This window comes from Amblyraja radiata, chromosome 16, assembly GCF_010909765.2.
Source record: "Amblyraja radiata isolate CabotCenter1 chromosome 16, sAmbRad1.1.pri, whole genome shotgun sequence".
NCBI classification, from domain to species: domain Eukaryota; kingdom Metazoa; phylum Chordata; class Chondrichthyes; order Rajiformes; family Rajidae; genus Amblyraja; species Amblyraja radiata.
In genome coordinates, this window is record NC_045971.1 from 630,495 (window position 1) to 649,514 (window position 19,020).

General features: G+C 45.0%; 1 protein-coding gene and 1 long non-coding RNA gene across 2 annotated transcripts in view; both read left to right on the forward strand.

The window, feature by feature from the left end:
* The window catches only part of ikzf3 (IKAROS family zinc finger 3), a 66,803-nt gene extending 54,932 nt beyond the window's left edge, over positions 1–11,871 (forward strand). Inside the window, exon 7 of the mRNA XM_033034767.1 lies at positions 10,391–11,871. Within this exon, the coding sequence (XP_032890658.1) occupies positions 10,391–11,091 (701 nt within the window). The 3' untranslated portion in view covers positions 11,092–11,871. The remainder of the gene's footprint in view (positions 1–10,390) is intronic.
* Positions 11,872–12,299: 428 nt separating this feature from the next.
* On the forward strand, positions 12,300–17,000 carry LOC116981766. Its single transcript, XR_004414290.1, has 3 exons — positions 12,300–12,520; positions 15,708–15,710; positions 16,990–17,000. It is a non-coding gene; the product is annotated as an uncharacterized LOC116981766 (long non-coding RNA).
* The last annotated feature ends 2,020 nt before the right edge of the window (positions 17,001–19,020 follow it).

Here is a 19,020-nt window from a genome sequence, read left to right on the forward strand (position 1 = left end):
TGATCCTGTTGGAACCAGACTGTTGCTGATCAAACAGCGTGATCCTGCTGGAATGAGAATTCCCTGACACCCAAAGTGGGCTGGCTGCATTCAGATTCGGACATTACAAAATCCCGGACTGCATTCACATCTTTATCAGGCAGTGTCCATTTTTGTTTCTGGGAATCAATTGAAACAGAACATTGTTAAAAGTCACCAATGTAACTAAAACTAAAAATATACAAAAGCAATGCTGAACAAGTCACATGTAGAAAGAGAAAGAGTCGATGTTTAGGTTCACGACCTCTCATTACAACTGAAAAATGGTAGAATTAAAACAGGCTTTACCTTGCAGAGACAGGGAAGGGGAGGAGAGAAGAGATGGAATTGATGTCTTTGACAGTGGAAACTATATGAGACTGAATAATACAGGTGGCAGTGGTGACAGCTGAGAGAGGGAGGTGAAGACTTTAAAATTGGATATTCTTCTGGCTGAGATGGAAATTGAAAGATTCAGGAAGAAAGGAAAAAGAATATCAGATCAAGGAGGAAATGTGAGATGCACACTGGGAAAGCACAACACTGTGTGAAAAACTGAAAACGTTAGAAGCAGCAAAGCAGGCAGCATCTGTGGAGAGGGTTAACCTTTCACCAGAACTATGAAAGGTTAGAAATTAAAACTAGCTTTGAGTTGTGGGTGGGGGTTGTGAGGAGGATGGAGAAATTTATAGGTGACGTTGATGAGAGGGAGAAGCCCAGGAGAACCTGTATAGTATCATCTGATAAAGGACATTGAACGTTGGCTGTCGATTAATTAATTCATCTCTTCGAGTGTCAATCTTTTATCAGAACCTCTTCTGCTCATAAATCATCCTCTGCATCAGCTCTAATTTCTTGTCCAATCCCGATAGTCACTGTCCAACTCAATTGCATTCTCCAATGTACTCAATAATTGAGCGCTTACAGCACTCTGGTGTAAAAAGCTGCAATGATTCACTACCTTATGGGTAAATAAATGACTTTTCATATTCCTAAATTTGCATCCCTTGGGCCTGAGACAGTCTCTCAGTTCTGGAATCTTATCTCCCCTTCTTTCAAAATCTTGTATGTTCCAGTGACATCATATCACCTTCTAAATGCTTGAAGGTAGGTTAAGTCTTGAGGTAATATTACGTTTGAATTTAAGCAGAAGTTAATGAGAATTTTTAGTTCAAAGCACTTGTAAATTGCCAATGAACATCATCTAAAAATGGTTCAATCAAAAATAATGTCAACAAAATAGAGAGAGTAGTCAACAAAATAGAGAGAGTACAGAGGAGATTTACTAGAATGTTGCCTGGGTTTCAGCAACTAAGTTACAGAGAAAGGTTGAACAAGTTAGGGCTTTATTCTTTGGAGCGCAGAAGGTTAAGGGGGGACTTGATAGAGGTTTTTTAAATGATGAGAGGGATAGACAGAGTTGACGTGGAAAAGCTTTTCCCACTGAGAGTAGGGAAGATTCAAACAAGGGGACATGACTTGAGAATTAAGGGACTGAAGTTTAGGGGTAACATGAGGGGGAACTTCTTTACTCAGAGAGTGGTAGCTGTGTGGAATGAGCTTCCAGTGAAGGTGGTGGAGGCAGGTTCGTTTTTATCATTTAAAAATAAATTGGATAGTTATATGGATGGGAAAGGAATGGAGGGTTATGGTCTGAGCGCAGGTATATGGGACTAGGGGAGATTATGTGTTCGGCACGGACTAGAAGGGTCGAGATGGCCTGTTTCCGTGCTGTAATTGTTATATGGTTATATGGTTATAATGTTCACATGGTAGACATTTTAAACAAATGACCACTGGTTGAAGGCAGAAGTGGTGTTCATGACTGACTAAATGCCAGAGAAGATTGCAGGAGAGGATGGTTTCATTTACCAATTCCTATGTTGAGGCAGGTAGAGTAGCAACATTTAAAATACATTGCAACAGGTGCACACATAGGAACGGTTTACAGGGAAATGGGCCAAATGCGGGCAGGTGGGAATAGTGTAGATGGGGACCTTGTTGGCATGGGCAAGTTGGGCCAAAGGACCTGTTCTAATGCTGTTTGACTCCCTGACTTGGCATAATTTTCTTCGTAGTCCCGAGAAGGAACCAAGATCTGAAAATTAATGCATTCATCATCTTCTGGACTGTTGTGCTTTTTGAGTATAGGAGCAGGGAGGTTCTACTGCAGTTGTACAGGGTCTTGGTGAGACCACACCTGGAGTATTGCGTACAGTTTTGGTCTCCAAATCTGAGGAAGGACATTCTTGCCATAGAGGGAGTGCAGAGAATGTTCACCAGACTGATTCCTGGGATGTCAGGACTTTCATATGAAGAAAGACTGGATAGACTCGGCTTATACTCGCTAGAATTTAGGAGATTGAGGGGGGATCTTATAGAAACTTACAAAATTCTTAAGTGGTTGGACAAGCTAGATGCAGGAAGATTGTTCCCGATGTTGGGGAAGTCCAGGACAAGCGGTCACAGCTTAAGGATAAGGGGGAATTCCTTTAAGACCGAGATGAGAAAAACATTTTTCACACAAAGAGTGGTGAATCTCTGGAACTCTCTGCCACAGAGGGTAGTTGAGGCCAGTTCATTGGCTATATTTAAGAGGGAGTTAGATGTGGCCCTTGTGGCTAAAGGGATCAGGGGGTATGGAGAGAAGGCAGGTACAGGATACTGAGTTGGATGATCAGCCATGATCATATTGAATGGCGGTGCAGGCTCGAAGGGCCGAATGGCCTACTCCTGCACCTATTTTCTATGTACCTATGTATGTAAAATAAATCTTCCATAGGCCCAAGTGCAGGGTCCCCCAGCACTATTTTATTTTCCCAGTCTGAACCTGTTCATACTCTGGTTTCCAAGATGATGCATTTTGAAAGGGATAATAAACAGTTCTTGCTTGAGTCCATTTTATAGCCCTGTTAGATGAAAACTTTTCAAATTATTTTCTAGCCACAGAGGTTTCTTCATTCCATTCCTGTTGCTCTAACGCTGACCTAACGGCTGCTTCTACTCATGGCCTGGATTCTCCAAGCTGGTGGTGTGTTCAAGTAAAAATCTCAACTTGGCCAATCCAAAACTGAACCAAATTGGACTGTTTCCTTGGAAGGTGTCACAACTGTTTCACATCCTCACTCATCCTTGGATGGTATCTCCAAAAAAGACACATCAGCCAGAGAGGATGAGCAACTCCTGATCATGTTAAACTCAGGTGCCTCTGTGCAACGCATTGCCACGTTTAAATCAGGGAATGCTGTCAAACATGATTGTGCCAGCTCGCAGCAGCATCTGCTGCAGCTGAATGGTGTGTTGGAAAGAGGTGAGCAGAGGATTCTAGAAAAGAAGATGCTGAATATCAGGAGATGAGGAGAGAGTGAAGTGAATGGCAGTGACACAGAGAGAGAGAGAGAGAGAGAGAGAGAGAGAGAGAGAGAGAGAGAGAGAGAGAGAGAAGGAGAGAGAGAGAGAGAGAGAGAGAGAGAAAAGTCACGCAAAGTATTGCTCTAGGAAAGTTGCAATGTAAACAGGAACATAATACCTGCATTGTTAGCACTCTCTCCCTTTTGTACTTTAGCCCAGTCTGTAGTGTATGTACACTGGAGGCACTCAGCAAGCTGGGAAGAATGAGCGACAAGAGGCAGTGAAACCTCAGTTGCCCTCACAGTGGAATTATACAGCCCTAGAAATAGAAGGGGATATTGTTGCTGTTTGTGCAAAAGTGAGCTGTAGTCTCTACAAAGTTTATGATGCTGTGGCATCGTCTGACAACGTTATAGCCATGCTGGTGCCACCAAGGCTTCTGAACCATTCTGTCTTTCAGCCTGATGCTCCATCAGAATCTAAATCTAAATTTATTTCTTGATCATTTTAAGTGTCAGAATGAGTTCAAAAGTGCATGAGTCATGTGATTGTTTCTAAAAGTGAGTCATCTCACACCCTGTTCGGTAAAGTTTCCCAAACTGTGGGACCGAGACCCACCCTGCTATCCACACACAGATTTGGCTGATAGTTTCCATACTCACATATCAGCCGTAAGATCACCTAGAATTCTCAGCAGGGCCACTCTGTTTCCACTTTCACATGTATCTCCCCCACAATTTACTTCACAGCCCCCCCACCCTATAAAGTGTTCTCTTCATAAAATATGAAAGTCTTCAGGCAGGTGGTATGGCAACCTGTTGGCAGTGGAGCCGGTTCCTGTGCAGTTCCTAACCTAGTTGGGGTCAATTATCATTTGAGTCTATCAGCTACGTATATGGAGCAAAGACAGACCCTGCCACTTGTGTGAGGTGATAAAGGCACAGACAAAACGCACACAAACAAAAACTTGGTGCTCAACTGAAGTAATACAGAGAACCCATGGCGTGCCTAGTTTTCTAACTGACAATGGCAACCATTACCATGCCAACAGTTACATTGCTTTTTGCATCAATCCTGTCCCAGCCAGCTGCAGACACTGACCCACTCCCTACTCCTCTGTACCTTCACAGACCCTCCCCCTGCTACCTTGATAGCCCCTCTGTTCAGGCTTGCTCACCGTTCAGACTGTTCATGCTTCATGCCTCTGTTCACAGGCTACTTTCAAGTGTAGTGTCAGTAATTCTGTCTGTGGTTGAGAAAAGATTTTGTCATGGAATAAATGTTGCTACAGAGGAGGTAACTTTAGATGTGCCTTCAATCTGTGAGCATTGTTGCTGTATTAGTGGTGACCCCCATCAAGCCCTTTTTTGAATATTAGTCATTGCAGCAGAGAGCTATATTTATAGACATGCACTCACACATTTGGAAAGGCAGTACAGGAGGAACCAAGGTCCATGAAGCAAACATATCACGTCAATCCCAATTGTATTTTGTTGTATTCTGTCTCCTAATTAAAGAATTATCTGCATGAGCCAAGGAGCACAGGACAATATTCAGGCTGGAGGTGTGTGGTCAGAGGAGTTCTGCAGGGTTCTGTGCTGGGACATCTGCTGGTTTTGATATACATAAATTAATTGGATGTACTGTAAATGAGTTGGTGTAAATTTGCTGGGGTCAAGGACTGTGAGGAAGGCTGTCATAGTATACAGTGGTATATGAATCAGCTACAGAAATGGCCGGAGAAATGGTAGATGGAGTTTAATCTGAGCAAGTGTGAGGTGTTGCACTTTGGAAGGTCAAATGTATGGTGAAAATATACAATTAATGACATGACCCTTAACAGAATTGAAGTGCAGAGAGATCTTGGGATATGGCCATAACTCCCTGAAAGTGGCAACACAAGTAGATAGAGTGGTAAAGAAAGCATATGGTGGTTCAGGGCATTGAGTAGAAGAATCAGGAAGTCAAGATGCAGATTTATATGACTCTGGTTAGGCTGCATTTGGAGTATTGCAGTCCTGGTCGGCCATTACAGGAAGGATGTGGAGGCTTTGGAGAGGGTATAGAAGAGTAGGCTGTGGGCCAAGGAGGTTGTTCGTTCAGGTTTGTGACCCAACTCATGGAACTACCTGAATTTTTAACATATTTTGTAAAAATATATAAATCATACCTGAAACTCGTCAAGACCAAAACCTGCACATTTTTTTGAAATATGGGTAAAACTTCCAATTTTCCGAGTAGTAATTGTCCAATCAATGAACGTTTGACATTGAAGTCGGACGCAAATTGACCAATATTATGGTCGCTGGGCAGCGAGGACCCTGGGATCGTGGCTGCCTCCTCATTACATCAATAGCAATAGCAAGGTTTCCAAGCAATAATGGTAATGCTAACCTTGCAGGTAATTTTGTTTTTCAATTGATTTATCTTTATAAAGTTATGATGTGAACTTTTAAATGACAAATGTACAGCTAGGGTTAGGATTAGGATTAGGATTAGGGTCAGGGTCAGGGTCAGTCGGTTGGTCGGGCATGTCGGTAGGCCAATGGATGCTGTGGAGGATCGGTCGGGTGGTGAATGGTGAGAGTGGTTGGATGGCCAGTGAGTGCTGCGAAGGGTCGGTTGGGCAGTTGGTATGCCGGTGAGTGCTGCGGAATTCTCTGCCTCAGAGGGCGGTGGAGGTGGGTTCTCTGGATGCTTTCAAGAGAGAGCTAGATAAGGCTCTTAAAAATAGCGGAGTCAGGGGATATGGGTAGAAGTCAGGAACGGGGTACTGATTGGGGATGATCAGCCATAATCACATTGAATGGCGGTGCTGGCTCCTGCAGCTATTGTCTATTGTCTATTGAAAGGGTCGGTCGGGCTGTTGCAGTGAGCGTGCGGGCGGACTGACGGAGCCGGCGCTATGGGGATGCTGAAGGCGGCCTGGGCGGCGTGCAGGGCAATGCTGCTCCCCCCCATCATCACCACAACGATCCAGAAGGGCATGCTGGCCGAGGTGGACACGCTGAGCAGCCACACGTATGGAGCCACAGCCAGCTCCAGCCGTGGGCAGCTCTGGAAGGGGGGCGAGTTAGGGTTAGGCATTTTCCTGTCAGTGGAAGATGCCTTAGCCTTCCCTCAGCCTGGCACTTTCAAACAAAATTTCGTTTCTTCAGTCATACGAACAAGAAAAAAACCAAGACACACAATTGCCACAATTTACACAGACATCCATCACAGTGAATCTCCAAACACCTCCTCACTGTGATGCAAGGTAAAGTCTTATCTCTCCCCTATACTTTATTCTTCTCCCGATGTTAAAGCTGCCGGCGGGTAATGGTAAGTCCTGCTGCCGTTAAGGCCGCGCCGGGCGATGTAAGGCCCTGCTCCAGGTCATTTTTAACCCCGCGATTCAGGCGGGAGAAGTTGCCGTTGCCGGAGCTCCGAAAAGCTGTCTCCCACCAGGGACCCGCGAGCTCCTGATGTCACTGTCCACAGGGCCTGCGGCCAGAGCCTTGCGCCACCACAGCTCTCCACGCTCCGAAGCCAGCCAGCTCCGCGATGGTGAATCCGCAGGCTCCGTGGCTGGAGCCCCAGGTCGATTCCGGTTGGAGGCTGCTCCACGATGTTAGGCCCCAACGACAACGGGGACCCGACAGGGAAAAGGTCGGGTCCCCGTACAGGGGAGATTTAAAAGTTTAAAAAGTTCCCCCCCCGCTCCCCCACATATACACGGCTAAAAACTAAAACCAAAAATACACCTAACGGGACAAAAAGAAAGAAAAGACGGACGGACTGCAGTCGAGCCGCTGCCACAAGGCGCCGCCAATATGGTTTAAATAGATTGCAACACGGAAATAGGCTCCTCATGGTGTAATTATGGACATTGGACAGTAGATGGAGTTTACTTTTTCAATCTGATTTTCTAATTAGTTTAATTAATTAATGTGCAACTTATGACACTGACGAGTTATGACTTCCTTCTCAATTATATTTTATCTAAATCTGTGCAAAATTGCATGTAGTTCCGAGACATGGGTCACGAGAGTTGATTTCTAGACACATTTTTGGTGCTCGGCCCACAGCCTAGAGGTTTACCAGAATGATGCCTAGATTAGGAGGCATTAGCTACAGGGAAAGGTTGGACAGACATATTGACTATAGAAGACCATGTCGTTTAAGAGACTTTTGGATATGGATCATGTGCAAGCAAAAAAGAGTTGGTTTGGCACAAGGGGGCCTGTACCTGGGCTGTACTGTTCTGTGTTCATAGAGTCATACAACACGCAAACAGACCCTGTTGCCCAACCCGCACGTCTACTCTATTCACATGTGCTCACCTTTGGCCCATATCCCTCGAAACCTTTATTACCCATGTACTTGTCCAAATGTTGTTATAGTACCTGCCTCTACTACCTCCTCTGGCAGCTCATTCCATATACCCACCACACTCTCTGTGGAAAATAAATTCCCATCAAGTTTCCATTAAATCTTTCTCCTCCCACCGTAAACATATGTGCTCTGATTCTTGATTCCCCTACCCTGGGCAAACTACTCTGTACATTCTCCCTATATATTACCCTCATGGTCTCTATATGATCACCCAGCCTCTTGCACTGCAAGGAATAAAGTCCTAGCCTGCCCAACCCCTCAAGTCCTGGCAACATCTTCATAGACCGTCTCTGCACACTTTGCAGCTTAACAACATCTTTCCTATAGCAAAGAATTAAGCCAATTCTCTATCCAGGAGGAGGAGGAGGAGGAGGAGGAGGAGGAGGAGGAGGAGCCATCTTGGGGAACGGCTGCTAGCCAGCAGCCGTCCGTATTAATTCGCTTTTTTTAAAGTGTTTAGTGAGTCCTGTTTTTTGTCCGTAGGGGATATTGACTTTTTAATGTGGGGGGTAGGGGTTAATTTTACTTCTAGGTCCCTACCTGGTCGGTGAGGCAGCTTTTTCTCCGGGCTGCCCGTCGACCCGTCCTCGTGGCCTACCAGCGGGCTTGGAGCGCCGTTTCCTGGCGGGGACCGCCCAGCACCTTGGCCTCGGTGGCGGCACAGCGCTGGAGCGCTATTGCGGAGCGGAGCGAGCGATGCCTTGCCTGGGTCGCCGCGCTGGATTGACGCGCTGGAGCTCTGGTGAGCTGAGACCGCCGTGTTCAACACCTCCGGGCTGCGGGTCTGCGGAGCGGAGCGGGCGGCGCCGATTTCAACATCGGGAGCCTGGGAGCTCCAAACCAGCACGGCCTTGTCGGCTTCGGAAGCCGCGGTGTCCAGCTAGATAGCGGCCGTTCCAGGTGGCCCAGCTGCTGAAAGGACTCTCCCGACGCCGGGGCAAGACCACCCGGTGAGAACGGCCAGGAACTTCGGGCCTCCGTAGAGGCAATTGCGGTGGCCTCAATAGGCCTGACTTTGGGGTGGACTTGGGATAGAGACTGGACATTGTGCCTTCCCCCACAGTGGTGTCCATTGTGGGGGGATGATTTTTTGTCTGTAAGGTAATCCTGTTAGTCTTTGTCCAAGATGGCTGCCGTGAAGGGAGAGTGGACGCTGGCGCGCTTTAGCTGCCGCTGCTCTCTCTTCACATTGTGTTTTTGATTTTTGTTTTCGGACTGAATTCTGTTTTTAATTTGTGTTTCTGTGATGTCTTTATTATTTATTTTATTCTGATTATATGTTTATATTTCCTGTTAACCTATGTAAGGTGTCCTTGAGATGTCTGAAAGGCGCCCAATAAATAAAATTTATTATTATTATTATTACCCAGTTGGCTAGCTCTCACTGGATCCCATGCAACCTAACCTTCCAGAGCAGCCAACTATGCCATTTTCTATGTTCATAGCTCCATTCTCTGCTATATTGTCTTTGAAGTTTTCAACTGATCCTTGCATAATTGTCAGTGTTGTAATCGCAAGTTTGTCTTGCATGCAAAAACTAAATGATAAATGTTTCATCAGCATTGTTCCACAGGAACATTCATTCACACAGTTTTACTGAACACTGTGCCCAGTTCAAAAGCTGCTGTAAGTGTTTCCAAGTCCATGTGTATCAGTGGCACAGTTTTACTGAACACCTCTGTGCCCAGTTCAAAAGCTGCTGTAAGTGTTTCCAAGTCCATGTGTATCAGTGGAGTATTTTCTGGACAGGAGTGTGAAGCTCCTGTGGTTGTCACCCACAGCCAGCTCATGCTGTGACATTTCAGTTCAGTTTTTCACCCCTTAGCCTGCAAGTGCAGCTCCGTGCGAGCTGTGGATCACACAGACAGCTGCTGCAGTCACAGGAGGCAAGGCACTGAACCCTGGCCATCAATGCAGGCACATGGAGGGAATGGAAGACGGCACAGTCTCCGAGAACATAAAAAGTTAAAAAAGATAAACTTGGGTTTAAAGTCAATTAAATAATTGAACATTGGAATAATTCCATGCCAAGTGACATTTGTACAAAGCAGGAAATTAATAGAGTGAAGGTGCTAAGACGACTTATTTTAGTTACTGATGTGATAGTCTCAGTTTCATGCTATTTGTTCGCAGTAATGTTACAAACTATTGCCCACATTTTAAATCATTTTTCTCTACGTGCAGTAAAACATGCAAATATAAATGCATCATCTGTGTCCTATGGTGTGTATGGAATTGGAACTATTTCCCACACACTGGTTCTGGGCTGAAGCCTTTGTGAAGTGGTGCATGGTATTTCCCCCCACTGTCGTCTCAGATGCCAGTAAACAGCCCGGCTGACAGCTGGCAGATCTGTCTCCCCCTGAACACGCCCTGTGCATGTTCATCTAGTTCTTAACTACATTTCATTTCACTTGTTCTTCCAGCTTACACCCAGCACTGCCCAGAAACTCCTTTAAACTCCCCTACTGGTGAGCTTGTTTAATATCTATGTTAGAGCATGCTGCAGAACTTGAGAGGGTGGTAGGTATATGGAATGAGCTGCCAGAGGAGGTAGTAGAGGCAGGTATTATAATAACATTTAAAAGACATTTGGACAAGTACATGTTATAAACTAAAGTAAACTTTGTTATTTTTGCACACACAGGTGAGAAGCAGTTCTGCCTGGGCTATCAAGACCTGCAATACACCTCAGCTCCATCTTATGAGAAGGAGGGTGAAATGATGCAGGCACGTTTCATGGACCAAGCTATCAACAATGCCATTTCTTACTTGGGGGCAGAGTCGTTGCGGCCCCTTGTCCAGACCCCTCCTGCTCCCACTGCAGAGATGGTGTCTGTGATCAGCAGCCTTTACCCACTCTCTCTCACACGCTCTGACACCTCTAATGGTCACCCAAGGGTAGCAGCCACAGAAAACAGTGGCTCGCAGGTGAAAGCAAAGTTGGAGAGAGGAGGCTCGCCCAGCAACAGCTGCCAGGACTCCACGGACACAGAGAGCAACCACGAGGGGCAGGCCTACCTGCAGCACCACATGATGGCGCCTCGCTTCAGAAATGGCCTGGCTGCAGCCAAGGAGAATCCAAAACCATTCGACATGGTGAAGGCAGCCAAGGGGCCAGGCCGTGAGATGCTCAAGGTGATGACCAACGAGGGGGAGCAAGTCAGGGTCTACAAGTGTGACCACTGCCGAGTGCTGTACCTGGATTACGTTATGTTCACTATACACATGGGTTGCCATGGTTTCCGTGATCCATTTGAATGTAATGTGTGTGGCTACCGTAGCCGTGACAGATACGAGTTCTCCTCACATATAGCAAGAGGGGAACATGGTTACTGCAGAAAATAAGCTGCAGACATCAAATTCCATCCAGGGACAAAAAAATATTTTTAGAACTCAAGCTTAGCTTTTATACTTAATGCTCCGTTTCAGTGCCTTAGAGAGGCTTGGTACTGCGACACAAAGGGCAATGCAATAACCTGGATAACTTGGCCGCATTACCTGACAGCAGGAAAGAACTCAGCGTGTAACATTTGAGCAACTCGGAATGACTGTACCAAGCTGCACATTGTCCTCTAGGCACAGACATTGTACCCAGTTTCTTCCAAAATTACTAGCAAGTAACCAGCTTCAACATTTGATCTTCAATGTTCTGTACTCTGTGAAGTTATGGCGAAGATCTTCTCTCAGGCTTCCTTGCGTGTTGGGGGACTGAAGGCTCTCACCGTTAATATCACGAGCAGCGGACATCATGTTCCCAGTCTACAACAGATGGCCTTCTGTGAGTGGAGCGCTGACACTCACACAGTCAGACAATCTCTTGGACATACCTCCACTGCACCAGTTCTTGTTAATTTGCTCTTCAGAAAGACTAATTTCCTTCATGAAACCTGTACCTCAATTGCTGTTCTTACAAATTGTTTTAATTCTGTTTCTCAAATCTAAACTAGACTAAAATTTCAGGGTATTCCATAGTTCAGAACTCATGTTTAGTTTAGAGATGTAACATGGAAGCAGGCCATTTGGCCCATTGAGTCTGGGCTGACCATTCATCACCCATTCATACCAATTCTATTTTAGCCCACTTTCACGTCAAATTCCAACAAATTAGAGGCAATTTACAGAGGCTAATTAGTTTGGTTTATTATTGTCACATGTATCCAGGTATGTTGCGTGCTCTCCAGTCAGCAGAAAGACTATACATGATTATAGTCAAGCTGTCTACAGTGTACAGATGAGGAGAAAGAGAATAGCGTATAGTGCAAGGTAAAGTCCAGTAAGTTCAATTAAAGATAGCTCGATGGTCTCTAATGTAGGTAGGTCAGGACCGCTTGCTAGTTGGTGAGAGGACTGTTCAGTTGCCTGATAACAGCTGGGAAGAAACTGTCCCTGAATCTAGAAGTGTGCATTTTCACACTTCTGTACCTCTTGCCCGATGGGAGAGGGGAGAAGAGGGAGTGGCCGAGGTGAGACTCGTCCTTGATGATGCTGCTGGCCTTGCCGAGGCAGCGTGAGGTGTAGATGGAGTTAATGAAAGGGAGATTGGTTTGTGTGATGGTCTAGACCAGTGGTTCTCAACCTTTTTTGCCCCATGCACCCCTTTCACCATATGTCAGAATGTCATTCCCCCCCTCCTTTCCAAGATTGTCTGCCTCAAAGGCAATAAAAAGATCAACATTCTAACAGTTTGAGTTTGCTAATCTGTGGTCCCAATTCCCCCCCCTGAAAACCTGAAATCCCCCCCTGGGGGGAATTCCCCCCTGGTTGAGAACCCCTGGTCTAGACTATGTCAATAGACAATAGGTGCAGGAGTAGTCCATTCGGCCCTTCGAGCCAGCACCGCCATTCATGACTGATCATCCACAATCAGTACCCTGTGCTTGCCTTCTCCCCTTATGACTTGACTCCGCTATCTTTAATAGCTCTCTCTAACTCTCGCTTGAAAGCATCCAGAGAATTGGCCCCACTGCCTTTTGAGGCAGAGAATTCCACAGATTCACAACTCTCTGGGTGAAAAAGTTTTTCCTCATCTCCATTCTAAATGGCCTATCCTTTATTCTTAAACTGTGGTCCCTGGTTCTGGACTCCCCCAACATCGGGACAATGTTTCCTGCCTCCGGCGTGTCCAATCCCTTAACAATCTTATATGTTTCAATAAGATTCCCTCTCATCTTTCTAAATTCCAGAGTATACAAGCCCAGCTGCTCCATTCTCTCAGCATATGACAACCCCGTCATCCCGGGAAGTAACCTCACTGCACTCCCTCAATAGCAAGAATGTCCTTCCTCAAATTTGGAGACCAAAACTGCACACAAAACTCCAGCTGTGGTCTCACGAGGGCCCTGTACAACTGCAGAAGGACCTCTTTGCTCCTATATTCAACTCCTCTTGTTATGAAGGCCAACATGCCATTAGCTTTCTTCACTGCCTGCTGTACCTGCATGCTTACTTTCAGTGACTGATGAACAAGGACCCCCCAGATCTTGTTGTACTTCCTCTTTTCCCAACTTGACACCATTTAGATAATAATCTGCCTTCCTGTTTTTGCCACCAAAGTGGATAACCTCATATTTATCCACATTAAACTGTATCTGCCATGCATCTGCCCACTCACCCAACCTGTCCAAGTCACCCTGCATCCTCATAGCATCTCCTCACAGTTCACACTGCCACCCAGCTTTGTGTCATCTGCAAATTTGCTAATGTTACTTTTAATCCCTTCATCTAAATCATTAATGTATATTGTAAATAGCTGCGGTCCCAGCACTGAGACTTGCGTTACCCCACTAGTCACTGCCTGCCATTCTGAAAGGGACCCGTTAATCCCTTCTCTTTGTTTCCTGTCTACCAAACAATTTTCTATCCATGTCAGTACCCTACCCCCAATACCATGTGCTCTAATTATGCCCACTAATGTATCAAAGGCTTTCTGAAAGTGCAGGTACACTACATCCACTGGCTCTCCCTTGTCCATTTTCCTAGTTATATCCTCAAAAAATGTCAGAAGATTAGTCAAGCATGATTTCCACTTCGTAAATCCATGCTGACTTGACCGATCCTGTTACTGCTATCCAAATGTGCCGCTATTTCATCTTTTATAATTCACTCCAGCATCTTCCCCACCACCGATGTCAGGCTAACTGGTCTATAATTCTCTGTTTTCTCTCTCCCGCCTTTCTTAAAAAGTGGGATAACATTATCTACCCTCCAATCCACAGGAACTGATCCTGAGTCTATAGAACATTGGAAAATTATCACCAATGCGTCCATGATTTCTAGAGCCACTTCCTTAAGTACCCTGGGGTGCAGACCATCAGGGGATTTATCAGCCTTCAGTCCCATCAGTCTACCCAACACCATTTCCTGCCTAATGTGAATTTCCTTCAGTTCCTCTGTCACCCTAGGTCCTCTGGCCACTAGTACATCAGGAGGATTGTTTGTGTCTTCCTTAATGAAGACAGATCCGAAGTACATGTTCGACGTGTCTGCCATTTCCTTGTTCCCCATAATAAATTCATCTGTTTCTGTCTTCAAGGGTCCAACTTTGGTCTTAACTAATTTTTTCCTCTTCACATACCTAAAGAAGCTTTTACTATCCTCCTGTATATTCTTGGCACTTACCTTCGTACCTCATCTTTTCTCCCCGTATTGCCTTTTTAGTTATCTTCTGTTGCTCTTTAAACGTTACCCAATCCTCTTGCTTCCCGCTCATCTTTGCTATGTTATACCTCTTCTCTTTTAATTTTAAACTGTCCCTTGTCAGCCACGGTCGCCCCTTACTCACCTTAGAATCTTTCTTCCTCTGTGGAATGAACTGCTCCTGCACCTTCTGTATTATTCCCAGAAATACCTGCCATTGTTCCACTGTCATCCCTGCTAGGGTATCTTTCCAGTCAACTCTGGCCAGCTTCTCCTTCAAGGCTCCATAGACCCATTTGTTCAACTGTAATACTGATACTTCCGATTTTCCCTTCTCCCTCTCAAATTGTAGTTTAAAACTTATCATATTAGGTCACTACCTCCTAATGGCTCCTTTACCTTAAGTTCCCTTATCAAATCCGGTTCATTACACAACACTAAATCCAGAATTGCCTTCTCCCTGGTAAGCTGTTCTAAGAATCCATCTCGGAGGCACTCCACAAACTCCCTTTCTTGGGTCCAATACCAACCTGATTTTCCCAGTCGAACTGCATGTTGAAACTTCCCATAACAACCGTAGCATTACCTTTACGATATGCCAATTTTAACTCTTGATTCAATTTGCACCCTATATCCAGGCTACTGTTTGGGGGCCTGTAGATAACTCCCATTTGTGTCTTTTTATCCTTAAAATTCCTCAGTTCTATCCATACTGAGTCTACATCTCCAGATTCTCCACAACTCTCTGCAATTTCTTGAGGTCTTGGATGGAGCAGTTTCCAAACCATGCTGTGATATATCCCGATAAAATGCTTTCTATACTTTCTGTAGAAGTTGGTGAGGGTTGTTGGAGACTTGCTGAATTTCCTAAGCCTTCTTAGGAAGTAGAGACATTTGTTTCGATATGACTGGTGCAGAACAAATTGCCGGTGATATTTACTCCTAAGAACTTAAACCTGCACATCTTTGGGTTGTAGGAGGAAAGCGGAGCACCTGGAGGAATCCCACATGTTACAGGGAGAACATGTAAACTCCACATAGACAGCACCTGAGGTTTAGATTGAACCTGGGTCTGAGATGAAAGGATGGGTCAACTGGGCTTGTATTCACTGGAATTTAGAAGGATGAGAGGGTATCTTATAGAAACATATAAATTTCTTAAAGGATTGGACAGGCAAGATGCAGGAAAAATGTTCCTGATGATGGGGGAGTCCAGAACCAGGGGTCACAGTTTAAGAATAAGGGGTAGGCCATTTAAGATAGAGATGAGGAAAAACTTCTTCACCCAGAGAGTTGTAAATCTGTGGAATTCTCTGCCACAGAAGGCAGTGGAGGCCAATTCACTGGATGTGCAAGAGAAAGTTAGATTTAGCTCTTAGGGCTAAAGGAATCAAGGGATATGGGGAAAAAGCAGGAACGGGGTACATATTTTAGATAATCATATTGAATGGCGATGCTGGCTCAAAGGGCCGAATGGCCTACTCCACCTATTTGTCTATGTTTCTATGTCTCGGACACTTTGAGGCAGCAACTCTACCCGATGTGCCAGTCTGCCACCCTTTGATAAGAACTTCCTCCAACAATTCATGTCCTTAAACAAAGAGTGATCTTAGTTACCTGTCACTGACCAGCGCTCCAGTTCATGAGGATAAGTCACTAGATTGGTGAACATGAGAAGTCGTGCAGTGCAGCAATGGGCGATGGCCTACATTCCACAGACCACACATGTGCAGTGGAGCGACACTGGTCATCGCTTCCACCGTCTACAAGGAGAAACATCAAAAGAGAATGGTAGAAAATCGCTGATTACCTTTCATAGTCCACCCTCCTGCCTCTGTATATAACTGCCACCTCTCTTTCACCAGCTGCCTTGCTATTGTACATGGACGATGTCAGAACCGACTCATTATTCAGGTTGTTTGCTGCACAGATATCACCTTAATCCTATTATATTCCTGCTCCCTGATGTTTTAGCTGAAATATTTTAAGAATAGCTGCATGTATTTTTTGTGATTGGATTAATCATAGAGCTCATTAGTATTTACTTAGACAATTGACATTAGACAAGCCTTCTTGCAGCAATGTATCCAACAGTGGAGTTCAGAATTCCTGAAATATCTCTGGGGATATTTGCTTGAACAGATATGGCCTGATGTCACTTTTTGCATTCCCTCCAAAGGGAACACTCGAACAATGGAATTATTTGTTTCCATTTCTGATTTACAGCATTATAATGTTTACAGAGTATTGTTGGCATATGCTAACAAGATTTTAGATAACATATCTATGTGTTTCAGCGAAGAAGGAAACGTTATAGGACACCCTGTCAAAGTACTTTTATTTCCCAGTTCAATATAAGCAAGTTAAATACTCAATTAAATTAAACTCTTTCTAACTCTGGGGTTATATGAAAAATCACTCATACTGTTAGAATCAGGAAGAGCTATTCAGCCCATCGCACCTTCTCTGCCATTCAGTGAAATCATAGTCAACCTTTTACCTCATTGCCACGTTCTTGCATGTTTAAAGATATCAGGTATCATTTTCAGATATCAACTGCACCTGGACAATTAATTGTGTGATATCCCTTGTGACCTGTGAAGCCAGTATTCCTTCCATTAATGAAATCGTCAGTTTTACACTAGGAAGGACTTCAGCACAGTTTAACACTTTGCAAACATGGCAGGGTGGAACAATCAAATATTAGAGGGCACAGCTTTAAGCCGGTGAGAGGGGGAAAGTTTAAAGGAGATGTGCGGGGCAGAGGGTGGTGTGTGCCAGGGGAGATATGATAGTGGTGTTTAAGAGAATTTTGGAAAGGCATATGGGTATGCAGAGAATGGAGTGATGTATTGATCTTTGTATCATGTTTGGCACAAACATTGTGGGCTGAAGGGCCTGTTCTTGTGCTGTTCTTGTTCTATGTTCTGCCTTTATTGTGGCATCCTAGTTCCAATGCATAGCACAGTACAGACGACAATTAATGGATTTCCAAAGACTGCAGCCTGCTCAGAAACTCATCTTGCTGAAAAATAAATTCACTGTTGTGTTTACATTTGAATAACAATTAAGTTTGCTCAGATTGATGCTCAGTTAACTCATGTAGCATTGTGCAGATTCTTCACCATCACTGGGTCTGAGGCCAGGGACTCCCTCCCCAACAGCACGGTGAGAGCATCTTCACCACAGGACGGCAGTGATTCAAGAGGTACTCACCCTCATCCCTCACCCTCACCTCCCCAATGGGCAAGTAGGGATGGGCAGCCAGATCCCAAAATAGGAATTGAAAATTAAACTCTTGAGAATAAGTATGTTTCTTTATTTAGAAAAAAAATGTAACTGCAGCATTAGAATAAAAGCAGAAAGGTACGGGTGTAGCTGCGTCAGGTAATGTTTCTGATGAAGGTGCAGTTTAGCCATGGGTTTTGGCCTGAACTTGCAGCTTGTATTACTACCCGGTTGTGAAGGATGTAGATTGTGGGACATGTCCAGCTACAGCCCAACAGAGAGGGTGAAATTCTCATTGTGTCGCTCCAAACTGTTTCCTCGTGCTGGGTCCAGATGTCAGAGGAGGAGATTGAAGAGAGAGGACAGGTTGAGCCTGGTGCAGATCTGCGACATTGCACAGTTCAAGTGATCTCTGCCTCATGTCGAGTGCAGTCAGGGCAAACAGGAAAGCAAATATCTGCCCAAAATAGCCAGCGGTTGTGTGTGAACTTCCCAAACAATATGGTTTTACTGTGAATGTAAATGTGAATCATTTTTATATTTTCTGCTTTTCTAGATTTTACACTAGATTGATAGAGTAAATGTACTTTTTTATACTTTGTTTTACGAGTAGAGTGTGCTTCGATTGCTTTGTGTGATGCACACAATGGGAATTCCCTCCTTTGGGATCAATCTTTTATAATGTTTTATTGATATGTAAAGTTAATACAGATACATTTGTATGTCGTCTATGAAAATAAAATTTGTGAGAAAGACCTTAGCTTCTCTGGCAGCTGAATCATGGCAGCGGCCCACCTGGATATGTTACTGAGATTGGAACTCTGCTACAGAGCTGACAGTGTGATTGGGAGCCCTGGTACAAGATGCAGAGAGCTCGGCAGCACCATCGTAGCTGTGTGGGCTGCAGAGCAAGATCAGGCTTGGCAAAATCCCCAAGGGGCATTGAGCACAATCCCAAGTCTTTGATCTGACCTGGTGGGCTATAGGTGTGATCACAGGGCCAGCGCCACTGGTAGAGCTGTTACACCGAAGCAGGCAGATGCTGTTTAATACCAGTGATGGTAGTATGAAATCAGCTGAAAGTTGAGCTCTCTCTCAACATTACTTGACATTCACCAGTTCCCCTCAGCACTGCAGCACCCACCTGCCCAGTTCAATTGACCATCATAAAATGCAGAAATGACGGTCAGCACAAGGACATTTCCAACAAGCAAAGGTCAGCTAAACAGCAAGTATCATCAATTATCAGGAAACACCCACCTCAAAGGAGAGAGTTTGCCCTTGGCATTGCAAGGTGGTGACCAGGCCCGCCATCGTGCTGGGGGTCACCCCTGACGAGAAACTCACCACAACCACACACACAACTGTTGTGGCCACCTCTGGCAGCCCCACAGCCTTTCCACCAAGTAC